A 16445-nucleotide genomic window follows, 5' to 3' on the forward strand; every position below is an offset into this window, starting at 1 on the left:
GGGCTGGTTATAATCTTTAAAACCTATATGCCATTGAATCAGTCTACTTGCAGGACAGCATCTGCCTGTCTCACCAGATCAAATAGGGTGGGCACACCCAGGTCTCTTATTTAAAAATCTGTCATCTACGGCAGGCATGTCAAACTGCCAGCCTGCAGGCCGGATGCGTCACGCCGAAACCACGCCCACCCCATTGCCGGCAATGGGGGAAAAGTCACGTGATGTCATGAGTTTGACATGCCTGATCTAGTGGGATCTACAAAGTGTGCTTTCTCTGTAACTGCTCCTATCCTGTAGAATAACTTTTCTGTAGAGATCCATCTGGTCCTAATCTTCCTTGCTATCTGGAAGGTCTTGGGAAGCTGTATCTTGCCAGAAACACTGGTGTGGGAGGAAGTTGGAATGCAGCAAGAAGGTGTATAAGTGTGTCACAATGCTACCTTGGAGTGCCTTAAGTTTTTATAGATTTTTATTTTACAGAATGGGGTTTTATATTGTTTTTACTGATTCAGATGCGCTCAGTTTTATTATTACAGTTGTTACAGCTATATAAATCTGTTAAAAAAACCAAACACATCGATGCATCCAAAATAATTACTCAAGGTAGCCTTATATACTGAATAATTAGACAGTCCTAAATATGCTATTAAAGGAATGTACCTAAGAATAATCACATTTTTTATAATGAGTTGAACCTAGCTGTTAAGGAAGACCTTAACCGTTGTTTTTATTCCAATTGCTTTTTAAAAAGTGCACATAAATAAAAAGATTTTTTTTTATTTTTTTTTTAATAACAATTGTTTTGCTTATCATGCTTCATTTAATCAAATCATTCACCACATTGGCAAAGGAACTACAAAGAAACTGGGTCAATTCTCCTGGCTTCTGATAAGTAGACTGGGACTCACAAAAACTTCCACAATGTTAATGTTAGTATTTTCACTGGTAAAAAGCTCTCCATTCCATGTTGTAAAAAGCTAACTGCTTTTGAACTGCTCCAACTTTCTCTCTGTAAAGTGATAGGCAAAACTACATGGGGAAAAAAAAGTCCCATTTCACATATTGGTTTGAAATTAGCAGCCAGATCTCTGATGTATTTCCTAATGCACTAAATTTCATGGAAACCCCAAAAAACCTTTATGCAACTAATAATGTACTGACTATATAAATCGCCTACCTTTAAATTTATCTTTGAATTTGCAAATAGAGTAAACAGTTTCATATTTGATTATTGAAAATGTAACTGTAATGTGCTTTCTAACATTTAACCATATGCTAAATAAACAATAAGTGTATTTCCTGTACTCCAAATCAACAGGAAGGCCTGCAGAATGATGTATGGTTTTCAGGCTATTTTTAGAGCAAGCTTGGATAGGCAGACTTTAACTTTTGGAACTCTTGAGCCTGCATGCCCTTAGCTGTAGTTTCTGGGGGCTCAAACAGAACTTTAAATGGGATAGAATGAACAGTACCTTGTTTACCTTGTAACAAGCAAGTAAACTGAATCTTTGGGGAATCTTTGGTCTATTCTTATCAAAATCTTTCTAATGTTTTTCAGTTTTTTTAATTGCTGAGAGACATGTTGCCATGAAGAGAAATAATAATTACCAAGGTAACATTATGGCTTATCATGTTTTGAAGTCCAAGAGAATCAACACTTTGTGTTCAATTGTTCATATATGCATACTGTATTTAGATTTATATGAACAATTGAACACAAACCTTATCTTAATATAAAATGAGAAGAAAAAAATAAAGATTGGGCAATAGAATCTCTTTAAAGTTAATATTTAGAAAATGCCACAGATACTCAGTTACTTACTTTAAAAAGTAAGCCAGTGCATGGAGATTGTATTTATCTGCAATATAATATACATAACAGGAATCTTTCTATTTCCAGCACAAAAGAATAGAGGATTCCAGCTTAAAATTGTTCTTAACACATCAGTTCCTGCGCTGCACAAATAATCTTGAAACATTATTGCCATACCTTACCATTTATGGTAGTAGAAATCTCAAGTTAACTAAACATCCATTTTCAAAAATCATCATCAGCAAGTTTGGAAGAAGGTAGTCTTTTTACAGCTACAGATTTGCTACTTGGGTGCCAGTATGGAGCAGATCTTTACAGATCAGACTTTTCCCCAAAATTCATGAACTTCTAAGCCACATTTCAAAGACGGTAAGCATGACTTCTGAAAAGTATGTTTTCAGCAATCCTGCGTGTACAGTACTTCTGAATAACATGAATATTTCCTGAACTATTAGATTCTTACCAGATTTCAGAAACATTTAAACCTTATTTTAAGTAAGAAGAGAAACAAAAAACACAGATGTTTTTCTTTTTTACCAATCCATATTTGCTAAGAGAAAAAAACTGAATAGTTTTGTGTTTATGATGTTAAGATGATGAGTTTTACTTTATGGGCACACAACGGCAGCACTATAATCTTATTTTGTGATAATTAAATAGCATTTAATGTTTTTGAAGGGATTCAGTGTTTTGAAATGCTTTCGTTTTAATGACATTATTTTAGAATGCAAATTAATATTCAGAATGCCTATAGCAAGTATACAAAACAGAAAATACAGAAATGTCTAGGGTGCCAATTGTGATTGGTAGACATTTATAGCAAACAGGTAACAATTTTGAGAATGAGGGGTTGAATGTTCTAATTTTAGGTAATCAGATGTTAAATGAGTTCCTTTGAAGTACATTCTGTTTACCATCAAATTTGAATTTTAACTTTTTTAGTACATGAGGGTTTTATTCTGGTAATGGTAGCATTAAAGTGAAACATTATTCCACTGTTTTATGTCAAAAGTCATTCCTATGGTTCTGTTATCCACAGTGTCTTTATCATTGAACTATATAATGTACAGATTAAAAAACTGTGACCTGGAACTAAATGTTACATAATAGAGATTACTCCTGTTCAACAGGAGTAATTGAGATACATTCAACTCTCATCCTCTCACCAATTTTTCTAACCTAGCTGAAGGTTCTCCACATTCTTTTCAGTGTTTTTCTAAATGTACAACCTTGAAACTTTTCTAACTTTCCAGTGTAGCCTCTCTCTTACCGTTTTTCCCTTCAATATGCAGATTGGCACATAGAGAACTGAAACTTGTAGAAATATTATTCATCTTATAAGTACATAGCGAGATTGATATTTCAGAGATTAAGAAAAGAGAGATGGTTTCCAGAAAGAACTGGACTCTGATATCTTTTCTCAATAGAAAATGAACACCATTGCATATGTTATGCAGCATAACAGCATATAAAGAAGCAGAAAAAAATAAATCTATTATTAAAAATCAGGTTTCTTACAAATGTGGGCTTTTTTAAAAACAAATCTGTTATTTATATTTAATGACTACTGTAAAATTGTTGTGTAAAGAGATTTGCAATATTTTCTTGTCTTTGTTGGAGAAGACACAGGTATCTTAGGACAAATTGAGATTCAACTGGCTGGCAGATCAAGAGTTATGGGTTCTAAAATCATGATAGCAGGACTTAAATAAGGTGGAGTGTTATCCTTTCTTCCCTACCATCCATATTCCTTTGATCCCTGAGGGAAAAAATGGATTTAATGTACAGTACCTGAGTGTCATTGACAGTGGTTATTTTTTTTTGTCTATTTAGCATTTAATGGAATAAGGCCCAGTTTTACCGTTTGTATTGAAGACTCCTCTTATGATTTGTTCTTAAGAATATATATATTTTATTACTCATGCTGAACGTTGTTTAAGGTGAATTAATGGTTTTAATAAATAAGTTCAAATTTCTTCTGAACTTTTCTAAAAATGTAGGGCAATATATAAATTAAGAAAAAAGATTTAAAAAAAAAAAAAAAAAAGACCAGACTCTAGAAGAAAAAAAATTATGATAAAAACCGAATTCAAGATTGGGATAAACTGATGTATGAGGAATCCTACAAACAAGATGTATAACCATGATAAATCAAAGAAAATCATGTTTAAAGATTAAAATTAAAGCCTTCCGCTTGTTAATTACAGCATTAAAATTAAAGCCTTCCACCTGTTAATTACAGCAATGTTTTATTTTATATATAAATTACTTCACAAAAAGAGTGTGGAAGTGATTCATTGAGATTTGTGTTCTGTTTTTCCTTTTCTATGCTACTTGGACGATTCTTGGGATAAAGCAGGGCAGCTAAACAATTTAAATGGGATGCTTAAGGTGAAATCAAATAACTTTATTATGGTTGTAGACCAGCAATAGCCATCATTTTTTACAATATATTAAATAATAATAATAATAATAATAATAATAATAATAATAATAATAATAATAGTACTAACATTAATAGTAAATAATAACATCCCCGTTAAGAAAATACATGTTCTCAAAATGTTAGAGTCACTCCCTAGTTTACATGAATGGATAGCTGATTAGTGTGTGAGTAAATATAATGTTCCAAACATTACTAGAGATATCTCCAAAAAATTGGCACCAAGTTGACGGCTATAGATCTGTAACCAATTTTTTTCTTGTGGACATTGCCGCAACACAGTATTTTGCTACTGCATGTGTGATAGAAGGGTCTGACTCCTGGAGGAGAAATAAAAATTGTCTGCCCTCCCTGGCAATCTCTCTAATAGGGGAGAATATATACTGTCCTATAAACTCAGTATAACTCACAGTACAATAAAACATGTGAGATATCTTTGACTTCTCCTTTACCACATATACATACCTGTTCTGCTATTGGTGTTCTCTTATACCTGCCCTGTAGGAGTGCTGAGGGAAGAATGTTAAATCTGGTTCTGAAGAAAGCTATTCTTTGTTTTGGGAAAGTCAGACCATTCGGATATCTTGCTGATTCCCACACACCCTGTTTGATTCTATCCCTACTGTGGCAAGGCAACCTATTTAGTTCTTCTTGGAACTCCATGTCCTTTATTCTATTGGATATTACCTGCATTGCTTGGTCAAAGCCTAGGGACATTAAGAATATCGAAGAGAGCCCATAAGAGCCCAGTTTATGATCTATCGCCTGCTTCCAGGGGGAAGGAAAGTTGTCAGTCAGCACCAACAGGGACAGTCCCTCTGGAAAGAAATGCATTTTATGCCACTGAATGATCATCATCTTCCAGGATCTTACCTGGATTTGGGGCATGCCTGTCTCAATTCTTAATTGGGCATTTGGGGTTCCTCTGGGTACAGCTAAGAAAGCTCGCAGGAATTTGGATTGTATGGTTTCCAGCAAGTTTTTCTTTGCAAGGATTCCTGTTTGTGCCCCATATAGAATTTGCACCAATGTTTTGGCCTCAAAAAGTTTTATGGCAGCAATACTAATTGACCTCCGCCTGTGTAAAAGTAATGTTTGATTGCATTTAGGGACCTATTGGCTACTTGCAATGTATGATCCAGGTGTGCCTTCCATGTCTCTTGAGAGTGGAAAACCACCCCAAGGTATCTAAATATTCTAACCTGATTCATCAAAGTTAAGGACCAACTTGTTCTGTCTGCAGTAGCCAAGTGTTGCCCTAATTGCTCTCTTCAGTCCTACAGGAGTTTGCGAAATAATGACTGCATCGTTGGCATACAGAAGAATCGGGATTTTGCGATGTGCTAGGTTGGGCAGATGCAGATCAGGGTTCTGTAAGAGATCGATCAGGGGGTTGATATAGAAGTTAAAAAGGGAGGGAGACAGGATGCAACCTTGCCGTACCCCTTTTTGTACCCTTACTGAGCCAGTTAAAGTCCCTTGGGGATTACACCTCACTTTCAAGGTGGAATTGGCATATAATTTTTGTATGAGGAAAAGGAGGCGTTTATCGATAGTAGTGCCTTCTAACTTCTCCCATAGGGTGTTCCTAGATATTGAGTTGAAGGGTCTGTTTAAAATTGAGGAAGGCCACAAACAGAGAGGATTTTTTTATATGTGTATTTTTGTACTAGATGGTGAAGTACCAAGATATGGTCTACTGTTGATCTTCCTTCTCTAAAACCAGCTTGTTCATCTTTAATTACCCCCCCCCCCCCAAAATTAGCCAATTCTGAAGTTTATAGTTTAGATGTTTGGCATACATTTTACTAATAACATTCAGAAGACTAATGGGTCTATAATTTCCTGGGTCATTTCTACTACCTTTTTTATAGATTGGTATGATAATTGCTAATCCCCAATCTCTTGGCATATGGCCCGTTCTATCTATAAATGTAAACAGAGATGCTAAAAGTGGAGCCCACCAACTGGAATTATTTTTTATTATTTCTGGCAGAACATTGTCAACACCAGGTGCCTTATTAGCCTTGAGGGCTCCAATCAATCGGGATATTTCGCCTGGTGTAACAGGGGTCCAAATTAATTTGGACCAAACCCCTTATTACATGCTTACTTACTCAGACCCTGAGCATACTTACATGCTCAGGGTCTGTATATAGCTCTCTAAAATATTCTTCCCAGGCATGAATCGGTACCTGATTAGTTGGAGGTAGGGGGGATTTCCTCAATCCTCTGGTAATGTGCCAAAAAAGAGGTGTATTTTTTGTTCTGACTGATGCAATTAGTCTATGCCAAGACTCCTTCAGAGCCGCCCTTTTATTTTCTTTTAGAAGAGTCTTATATTGTGCCTTCAACTGCTTTAAGCAGTGAGTGTGATCCTCAGAAGGGGCATTTTTATTTTTTCTGTATTCCTTGTTATATATATATATATATATTAGTTGCACGCAATCACTGTCAAACCATCTTTTATTCTCTAAAACCGACTTTTTTGGGGTGAGCTAGTATTGTTAATGAGAACCGATTTAAAATTAAAGTTTCAAAACCTTCTAAATATGATCTATTCCTTAATAGAGATGTAATTCTATGGTTTCTGGGGCTAACATCCATTCAGTAACTTCCTTTGCATTTTTCTCTGTCCATTTAATTTTTATCTGGGTATTTTGGTTCTCTAACCTGGGTAAATAGGTTGAGCCAGTCCTTAGCAGTTTCTGGTGTAATGTAAAAGTAAGGATTAGTGGATCGTGATCGCTTTCCAATCACGAGTCTACCTCCATCTTCTGCAGGAACTTCAGGAGGTCGTATGATGTTACCCAATAATCAACTGTGGATGTTCTTCCTGCTCCCCAATAGGTATAATCTGCTGGGTAGTCATCCCATGTGGAGCCATTAAGAATGCAAAGGTCCAAGCGTACAGTCATCTGTCTTACACACAGACCTGCCCGATTTGCCTTGGTGTCTTTAAACTGTCTGGCAAGCAGGGGTTCTCCTGGTATGTTCTCATCATAATGGATCTTAAATTGATTAAATAATGCTTGATCGTTTGGGCCCATCCTAGCGTTTAAGTCGCCCCCAATAATTATTGCTGCTGTGGGATATTTGTCTAAGCAGCCCAGGATAAAATCTTCTATACCCTCCCAGATCTTATTGATCAGATTATTCTTGTTGATTGGGGGAATATAGATATTAAAAAGCAAGATCTCCACCTGTTTAAATAAAAGTAGGTAGTCACAACCCATGGTTGAAGAGGTGGGAACAGTACACATTTAAAATGCAAAGATGTATTCACTAATGTCACAATGCTCTCTTTAGATCTCCCACCCACCTTACTTGGAACTGCTGGGATATAGTTACCCCAGTAACTATCTAACTCAGTGGTTCTCAACCTGTGGGTCGGGATCCCATTTGGGGTCGAATGACCATTTCACGGGGGTCACCAAACAACGCAGTCCGCCATTTTTCCCCCTTTTCCTTAGCTGTGCTACTCCCTTTTATTCTATTGGCTTTTGAAAGCCAATAGAATAGACTCTCTTGAATAGAGTCTAATTGTATTGGCTTTCAAAAGCCAATAGGAATTGTCCAGGCTGTCTCTGCCCTGCTGAGCCCGCAAAAGTCCCATTCTGCAAACGGTGCTGCACCAGTTGAGTAGTCCTTGACTTACGACCGGTTGAGTAGTCCTCGACTTATGACCGGTTGGAGGTTGCGGCATTAAAAAGGTTGAGAACCACTGATCTAACTGTATCTCTGTAGGGGCTCAGGTTTCCTGTAAAAAGAGAATGTCAAATTGTGATATATAGTCCAAAAAATGTTGGTCTTTTGATGGCCAACCCGCTATATTCCAGGTTATAATGGAGAGAGGGTCATCTTTTGCAGCTCGCCAGGAGATTTGATTTATACAAAGGGAAGTTGTAGGGTTGTTGCAATGGCTTGAGGTGTCATCCTGCATGAAATTGGCCTTCTCTAAATGGAGGGGAGCCCCATCAAAATTCTGTGTAGACTCCTGGGAAATTTGTTTGAGGTATGAAGATTTAGCAGCGGCTAACAAGGTTTGCCATTCCGGAACCTCTTCTCTAGGTGTAGAGCAGGGGGGTTATTAGGTCATGCTCATTCGGCTTTGAAATGATGGCACTGACAGCGGTCTTCTCTCTCTCTCAAGAGAGAGATTGATACATTGCAGAAGGTATCACTGGAAAGTCACATAAGGATGCTAGCATCTCCTTCTCTATTGGGGCCTCTATTGGCCTCTGTGTATATTGGCTTCTGCTTTTCATGAACTCATATTCTTGCAAACTCTTGCCCTCTGGGGGGAAAGTAAGAGGCTCAATTATAGGGGAAACCAAATCAATAAGCGGTTCAGCTATATCGATTGTGACCAATAAGGATTTATTTAGGTTTTCTAACTTGAGTATTATCTTGTTCACTCCTTGGGAGAGCACCAAAAGCATTAATGAGCCCAGTTTCTGTGCTATTAAGTACATCTTCTGTAAGTGCTGGTTTACTCCCACTTTCTCCCTCTCCCTTTCTCTGGGTTGAGGATGCGGAAGAGACAGCAACCTTACAGCAACCTTGGGAGCTGGCAGGTTAACAATTAAGGGTTTAACCCTTTCCTCGCAGAAAATTCTGATGGGAGAGATTTGAAAGGAGGCTAGATAAGCCTTCATCTTAAATAGCCTCAGTGGTATGGTGGGCTGTTTAAAGGAGAGAAATATCCACTTCCAATTTGGGACCTCAGGGAGCCACTCCGCAGTATGTAGATCAATCTGCCCCCAGTGACAGTGCAGAAGCTGGCTTAGGGAATTTAGTATAGCATTCTTGGAATTCCAGCAACCATGATTAAGCCTGTTCATGTGGATTCTCAGCACAACCTGATGTGTTTGTAGTGAGCGATGTGGTTGATGTGATTGGTGTAATTGTAAATGGGATGCTTTATTGTCTTCCCATGAAACTTCTCTGTTAATACCTCCTCCTCTTATTGCCTTAGCTGGAGAAGGACTGTTTTTCCAAGTGGGCTGCCACCTTCTAGCAGGCTCTTTATCTGTCCCTGCCCCCCAGTCTGTGCTCATTTTCCTCCCCTTTCTTCCTTCTCCTGATTACTGGATCTACCCATGTCTGCTGCAAAGACTTCAGTGGGAGTGCCTGTAGCCCAATGTTGCGGCCTAGAGCAGAAGAGCTATATCTTTTTTCAGTGTCTCCATATCATGTTGAATGGTTATTAGCTGTTCAAATATTGAAACTACAGTTTGTGCTGTGAGAAGACATTGCTTTGCCATAAACTCTGTTGTATTTTCCCATGGTAAGCTCCCCCCACTCTGAATTAGACTGTTGTTGTTGTCAACCTTCTTAGTCTTTATCTTAGTCTCCAGGCCGGCTGTATCTGGAGTCATTATTTGTGAAAATAACTGGCTGTCATTTTGCTCCCCTCTCCCCAGATTGGGAAAGTCCAGTATCTGCTATTTTGTCAGATCTCTTTGCAGGTCCCGTTCTAGTCTCTCTGGCTTGTTGGAAATGAAGGGGGGGGGAATAGTTTTACTTACAAGTCTCTTGCCAACAAAGTGCTCCTCAATTTTTGGTTGTTTGCATTCTTCGCTGGTAGGAGAGATCCCGGGCTGGTGCCTTGACGTTTCCTTCTTTTACCCATGCCTCCATCCTTCTCCAGTGCCTTCTGTTTCCAATATATACTGGCCTCTCCAGTATATATACTTTATAAAAAGTCTTTGACTACTATAAAAAGGTCAAACAAGGTTTAAAACAGGTTAAAAATAGGTTAAAAAGGGTTAAAAATAGGTTAAAAATAGGTAGGTTAAAAATGCAATGTTAAAAGGGATTAAAAAGTTTAAAAGTTAAAAGAAAAAGAAAATAATAATAATAAAAAAAGCTTTTGCTTTTGGAGGAGCTCTTTACAGCCTTTGCTGCCTGTCCACCATCTTGGCTCCTCCCCGATCACACTTAAGGAGAAGAATATAGAACAGACATGTCAAACTCATGACGTCATGTGACATCGCGCAATGTATCGGGATGGTTTTACCATTGCTGGCAATGGTGTGGGCATGGCTTCCGGATGATGTGTCTGGCCCGTGGGCCGGCAGTTTGACACCGATATAGAAGAACGTATAGTGAACATTAATGCAAAAATATGAAGTAGTAAACTCAGCAATAAATTCATTTTCCCAACAGCATATATGGAGTTTTGATGCAAATAATTATACAGGAACAAAATATTTGAACTTGGCTTTATTTTCAATTAAAAAATAGCTGGTCCCAGTATTTGAAGGATTAATTTCAAAAGATTTAAAAAATAAACAGATCTAGCAACTGAAGGATAATGGATTCTGTTTTCATCAAAAGAATGTGTGTTGTTAATGAGATCATAGAAATTATATCTTTTGGGATTAAAATGCATCATAGAAACAAAATTCATAGTCTAATACCCATTTTTTATTATGAGAAAACTGGAGCTAAGCTCAATTATCACACATACTAAATGGGTCTGTCCCACCATAATTTGTAGTTTGATTATGTGCCATCAAAGTCAGTGTCAACTGTTAACAACCACATGGATTTTCTCAACCTAGTCCTACAGGTGTTCCAATGATGCAACCACTGTCACTGTAACTGAATCCTTCCATCTCCCCAAGCATTAAGACCTTCTCCACAAAGCAAGGGTTTCACATAATCTGAGGTCTGATCATTTATACCTGATGTTTGTGCCTTGAGTGAAAACTCTGGGTTGATGTATTCAATTGCCTATTTGTTTATTTTCTTAACCCTCCATGGTACAATCAGGAGTCTTCTCCAATATCAATGTGCAAAAGCTTCAATACAATTTCTATCTTGCTCCTTCAAAGTCCAACTTCTATTTACATGGAGTCTTAGGAAAAAATCATTGCTTGCACCATTCTGATCTTCATAGAAAGACACACAATACAACATCTGAGTATCTTTTCTAAGGGCTTCCTGGCTGCTCAAGTGCTAGTCTGTGGTGTGATTCTCAACAACCAATTCATTCAGTATTGATAATTCTAGGCTGAAGTTATTCACCCCTTCAATATCTTCACTGTCAATTCTAAAGCTGATTGTTATTTCTGTGGTCATTAGTTTGGTCTTCTTAGTCCAATTTTTTTTTCTCTGTGCCCATTAACTTTCATTATTAGACTTGTAGATCATTTGCACTTTCAGCTATCAGATAGCATCATCAATTTGGCACAGGTTATTGACTTCCCTTCACCCACCCACCCCCAATTTTAAAACCATGCTCCTCTTCTTCTATAGACTGCTGTATTTAACATATGAGAACTGTATTAAAATTTGAAAGCAGTTTATTATCCAGCAGCCTTGAGAGAGAATTGATGGGGAAATAATATGGAAGAAATGTTCAGCATAGCACTGTTCTTAGAAAAGAAACTGACATATTTTAGGTTCATAGCATCTTACACTGGAAGTTATTCAAGAGTGTCCATTAAGAAATATATTTTGTCTAGCTCCCTGTTCACAGCAGGCCCAATGGCATAGTTACATGGCATCCGAGCTGCAATATACTTTACAAATACACTCTCCAAGGATTGTTATAAATAGTTTCACTATTTGGATGACTTTGGGGCATTGCACAAGACTGCAATTCAATTGAAAGGAGGGCCTGAGGGTGAAGTAAAATGAATCATAACCTCTCAATTGTCACCAACACCAGCATCACTGATATACTTTTCTCAAATGACTGTCTTCCCTCTAAACCTATAAACAAATTCCTGAAAACCAGACTACAGGGAAAGGAGAACTTCTAAAACATTACTAAAGCAAAAGAAGGAAACGCATCACAGAACTTTGCATATTAATTATATCCATGCTTAATTGAGTCCCTAGCATAGCTGAACATTGCAAATTTCTCAATTTTTTTTTGCATTTTTAACATGGCTGTCAGGAAAACCGGGCGAAATATCTTCTCTATTCTACTTTTGGATGAGTCATTCATTTCTCTATTGGTCAGTTGGTATATTCATTTCCTCACTCCATCATCAAAAAACAAGCCTTCATTCTATTTGGGAAGAATATTATTAATTCACATATTCTATACTACCTGGAAAATTTGAGCATTCTTTCTACCACACCATGCATTAAAGCAGTGGTTCTCAACCTGTGGGGTGTGACCCCATTTGGGGTCGAACGACCATTTCACGGGGGTCGCCAAACAACGCAGTCCGCCATTTTTTTCCCCTTTCTCTTAGCTACTCCCTTTTATTCTATTGGCTTTTGAAAGCCAATAGAATAGACTCTCTTGAATAGAGTCTAATTCTATTGGCTTTCAAAATCCAATAGGAATTGTCCAGGCTGTCTCTGCCCTGCTGAGCCCGCCAAAAGTCCCATTCTGCAAACGGTGCTGCAAGTTGTCTGCAGTGAAGGCGAGCTATCTGGAAGTTTCCACCCCTCCCTGCTGAGCAACTACTAAAAATGTAAGTAAAAGAGGGCCAGGGGTGGGAGGTGGGAGGCCGGTGGGTGCAGGGAGGGTTGCTGGCGCACGTGGGGCCGGCGGGTGCTTTACCTCCCTTGGGCTGGGCCAGCTGGTGGCCCAGCCGGTGGTCACCCTGCGCCGTCACTGCCCCTTGCCAGCCACGCCTCGGCCAGCGCAGGACCACGCATGCGCAGCGCTCCCAGGCAGGGAAAGTCCTCGACTTACGACTGGTTGAGTAGTCCTCGACTTACGACCAGTTGGGGGTTGCGGCATTAAAAAGGTTGAGAACCACTGGACTAAAGCCTACAAAGCCTAGCCAGAAAGCAAACTCTCAAACTCTTCAGCCAAGCAATGCTATCTGAAGCGGCCAGTGTATTGGATGAGAACCACTGATTTCAGGAAATGAAATGCCCTTTAGAGTTTTGGCTGCAAAAATCCACCAGCATTTACAAATGTTCCACCTTTCCTTTTCTACTATACTGTTCCTGTTAAAAATAAATACTTGATGGTCTAAGCATCTGACAGGTGATTTTTGATGTTACCTTTGAAGATGTGAGTAAATACTATTGTATGCCCTCCAAGATTGGGTTTGTTTCCGAGTTTTCATTTTTGGAAAACAAGTACTTAATGACATTAAAACAAGTTATATGCTATCTCTGGGATGAGGTTGAGTTTAGTCATATGAGCAAACCAGATGGATTTCTTTATATTTTTAGCAGAGATAAGAACACAGAAGCATCTCAAGAAGTCATGTTGCAGAAAAAGGTGGTGGCAACAACACAGAAACGAGGGGAGACCAGGGCCCTATGGCTAGGATTGGGAATGATGGCCTGCTCAGCGATGATGTATCTTTTTATTGGTTTAGTCCTGGTGCCTTTACATAGAAAAAGGTAAAAGTTTCTTTATTTCTTAAACCACACAAACAAATCTGGGTCTCCAAGCAGCAAATGAGTCTGCTTACAACTCCCAGCATTAACAGAAGACATTTGTATCGTGGGATGACTGGGAAATGTCTTTCTTATGTGCAGTGGGATGTATAGGTACAAAACATATGCCTTATTTCCATGATTTATTTCCTCTCAGTTTTTTTGCAGTGATGAGGAAATTAAACTAATCAGTTTTATGCATCATTTGCCCCTTTAAAATGCTGGGGAAAAGAAGGATACCAATAGAGAGTATGTTCCTATCGAGTGAATGGCTAGCTGGATTATACTAATGAATTTAATGTCACATAGCTCTGAACATGTGATGCCTCTCAAAATGGAAATTCTATTGTACTCAGAAAGCACTTAATAATGTTTATTAATATATGAAAGCTGAAACATAAATTGTTAAACTGGAGGATGTGTTGGTTAAATGGAAGAAGTTTTTGCTTCTAGAACATGAATTATTATCATTCTTCACAGTTAAGAACTTAATACTTGATAGCAATAGTATAACTGGGCACTGTGGGATCCCAGGTAGGATTATTTTTTCTATAGAGACAATCCCTATCTCCACTTGACCTATCAAATCCATTAGGAAGTAAAACTCTTTTTTGCATTATTCAAAACTGATCTGAATGTGGAAAGTTATCCTGTATTAATTTTAATCAATTAATCATAAACATCTCTATTTGTTTTGAAATACCTTTCTATTCAGTTTTTAGTAATCTGAAATACTAAGTATAAGTATGAAAGGCAATTTGGTGTAGTGGTTATGGCTTCAGGCTAGAAACCAGGACTATGAGTTCTAGTCCCACCTTAGGCAAAAAAGCCTGTTACTTTCTTAACCCAATGCACCTCAAAGGGTTGTTGTGGAGAAAATAGGAGGAAGGACTATTAAGTATGTTTGCCACTTTGAGTTATTTATAAAAATAATAAAGGTGGGATATAAAAAAAATATGGTTGTCACCCTAAAAAAAGCATACAATTATTGTATAAATTCCATATAATAAGAGGATCACAAAAATGCATGTGCAAATCTCTCTACAGACTAAACCAAGTCCATTTCTGAAAACATAGATATTATTTAAAATCTATGGGAAAAACACATTTAAAATCATGGAATATAGTTTATATATTTTTGCCACAACATTTTCTAAAATCTACATGTTCCTTCATTCACATAGACAATATAATTTTAATACTGTTCTGTCTCACCCCATTTTTCACACAAGACGTGCTGACAATCTCAGAAACAGATATATTTATGTACTACCACGTTTAAGTTATACATAAATTCTTAAAAATTTGTCTCTGCAGTGTCTGGGCTGATGAAAGTGAATGCAATCTGGTGAGAGCTAACATCAAGGAAAAAGTCCATTGTTCATTTGTTGAAGGCTCTGAAGATAAAGATATTTTTCACTATCCTTGTCTGGAAGTCTATGTGAATATAACCCTTTTAGGACAAGAGGTAATGCTCTACCACACAGAGAACACCGTGAACAGAAATCCCAAGGTTTGTGTGCTAGATATTAAGACTGTAACTTCTTTTTTTAATTTTTTTTAATTATTATTATTATTTTATTTTTTTTTAAATTAAAATTAAAAACAAAGACTGTAACTTCTGCTACTACTCAACAAATTCTAACCAGGCTCCATGTGAGAAGATATATAATAAATGATGATACAATGGCTATTCTTGTCAAATTATCCTTTCTTGTCCTGAAATATCACTGAAGCAAAAGGCCATATGGCAGAGTTTTGTCTGTCCTGGTAGAGTATGCAAATGATAAAAGTTTTTGAATAGTAATGAATTTTGTTTGGCCACAATCTTGAATTCCTAGCCTGTCAGCAATATGCAATGTTGATAGTATTTATACAGTTGTTCCTCGCATAAAAGATATCACTTGGGCTCTGCGGCATTTAAGTAGTAGTCTGATGGAAGGCAGTTTCTCTTTGCCTTAGCGAAGTTCCCCAAATAAACAACTTTATACTCACTTTGCCTCAACTCCTAGATATACTTCACATAGCAGCTTTGAAAGAATGTTACACTTAAATCAATAATGTTATCCTCTCCATACAGTATATTGTATTTCTGAATGGCTCATCTCCCTCAAAGAGGGACTCTGGACAGTGTATAATAAATAAAAGTCATTACTATTCAGTATCATTACTGCAAGGTTACATATGCAAGAATCATTTTTGCCCTTCCAAGACTACATTTTCTTCTGGAATTCAGAGTGATCCCGATTATCAGAAGCTATAACAGAATAAAACTAAACATGCTCATCATCCTTGTACTATGTAAGAACAATTCAGAATGATAGCAAATACAGTTCTTTAAGCTGTTATTTGCCATAATATATAAATGCTGTTTCCTCTAGCTGTCTTCTTTAAAATTAATCATGCTTTACATTCCTTCATTTTCAGGCTCATATCTTATGGAACCGATCACTCTGCTATAATTCATAACCTAGCAGAAAATCATTTCATTTACACAGCAATCTATAATTCTGTAGATAACAACAATAAAGCAAATTTTCCTGAAGGGCAGCTCAGTGTTTACTTTAAGGCCTTGAAATGGTGCTTACACATTCAATCTCCAGCAGGCAAGAGCAGTTAAAAAGAGAAATCAGGAATACTCACACTGTATTTGGTTACTTCCTTCAAAACGGGGTAGACCTCAGATTTCCTGCCTTTTCAATTAAACAGTCCTAATTTTAGGAGAGTACTTATTTTTGTCTCATGGTGACCAGAATTGGATAAAAACTGGTGGGATCATAAAATAGAGAAAGTCATAGAAAATGATAAAATTAAATTGCTCTG

At 37.5% G+C, this 16445-nt stretch overlaps 2 protein-coding genes across 18 annotated transcripts in view; one reads left to right on the plus strand and one right to left on the minus strand.

Moving 5' to 3' along the window:
• The window catches only part of KCNIP1 (potassium voltage-gated channel interacting protein 1), a 604539-nt gene that overhangs the window by 516641 nt on the left and 71453 nt on the right, over positions 1-16445 (minus strand). The gene's annotated exons all lie outside the window — the stretch shown is intronic.
• The window catches only part of KCNMB1 (potassium calcium-activated channel subfamily M regulatory beta subunit 1), a 34098-nt gene continuing 19590 nt past the window's right edge, over positions 1938-16445 (plus strand). For 4 of the 17 annotated variants that reach the window (XR_005557870.1, XR_005557869.1, XR_005557873.1 and 1 more), the window contains exons 1-4: positions 1957-2182; positions 7040-7106; positions 13413-13586; positions 14940-15135. Coding sequence is in view for 13 of the 17 variants with exons in the window: in XM_039352972.1 (XP_039208906.1) it covers positions 7057-7106; positions 13413-13586; positions 14940-15135 (420 nt within the window). In the remaining 4 variants the exon portion in view is untranslated. Of the gene's footprint in view, positions 2183-7039; positions 7246-10825; positions 10933-12647; positions 12698-13412; positions 13587-14939; positions 15136-16445 lie in introns of those variants that run through there. The other 13 variants (XM_039353007.1, XM_039352997.1, XM_039353032.1 and 10 more) reach the window with 13 other exon arrangements.

This window comes from Crotalus tigris, unplaced genomic scaffold, assembly GCF_016545835.1.
Source record: "Crotalus tigris isolate CLP2741 ecotype Arizona unplaced genomic scaffold, ASM1654583v1 scf7180000017568.12009008, whole genome shotgun sequence".
In the NCBI taxonomy this organism is placed as follows: Eukaryota; Metazoa; Chordata; class Lepidosauria; order Squamata; family Viperidae; genus Crotalus; species Crotalus tigris.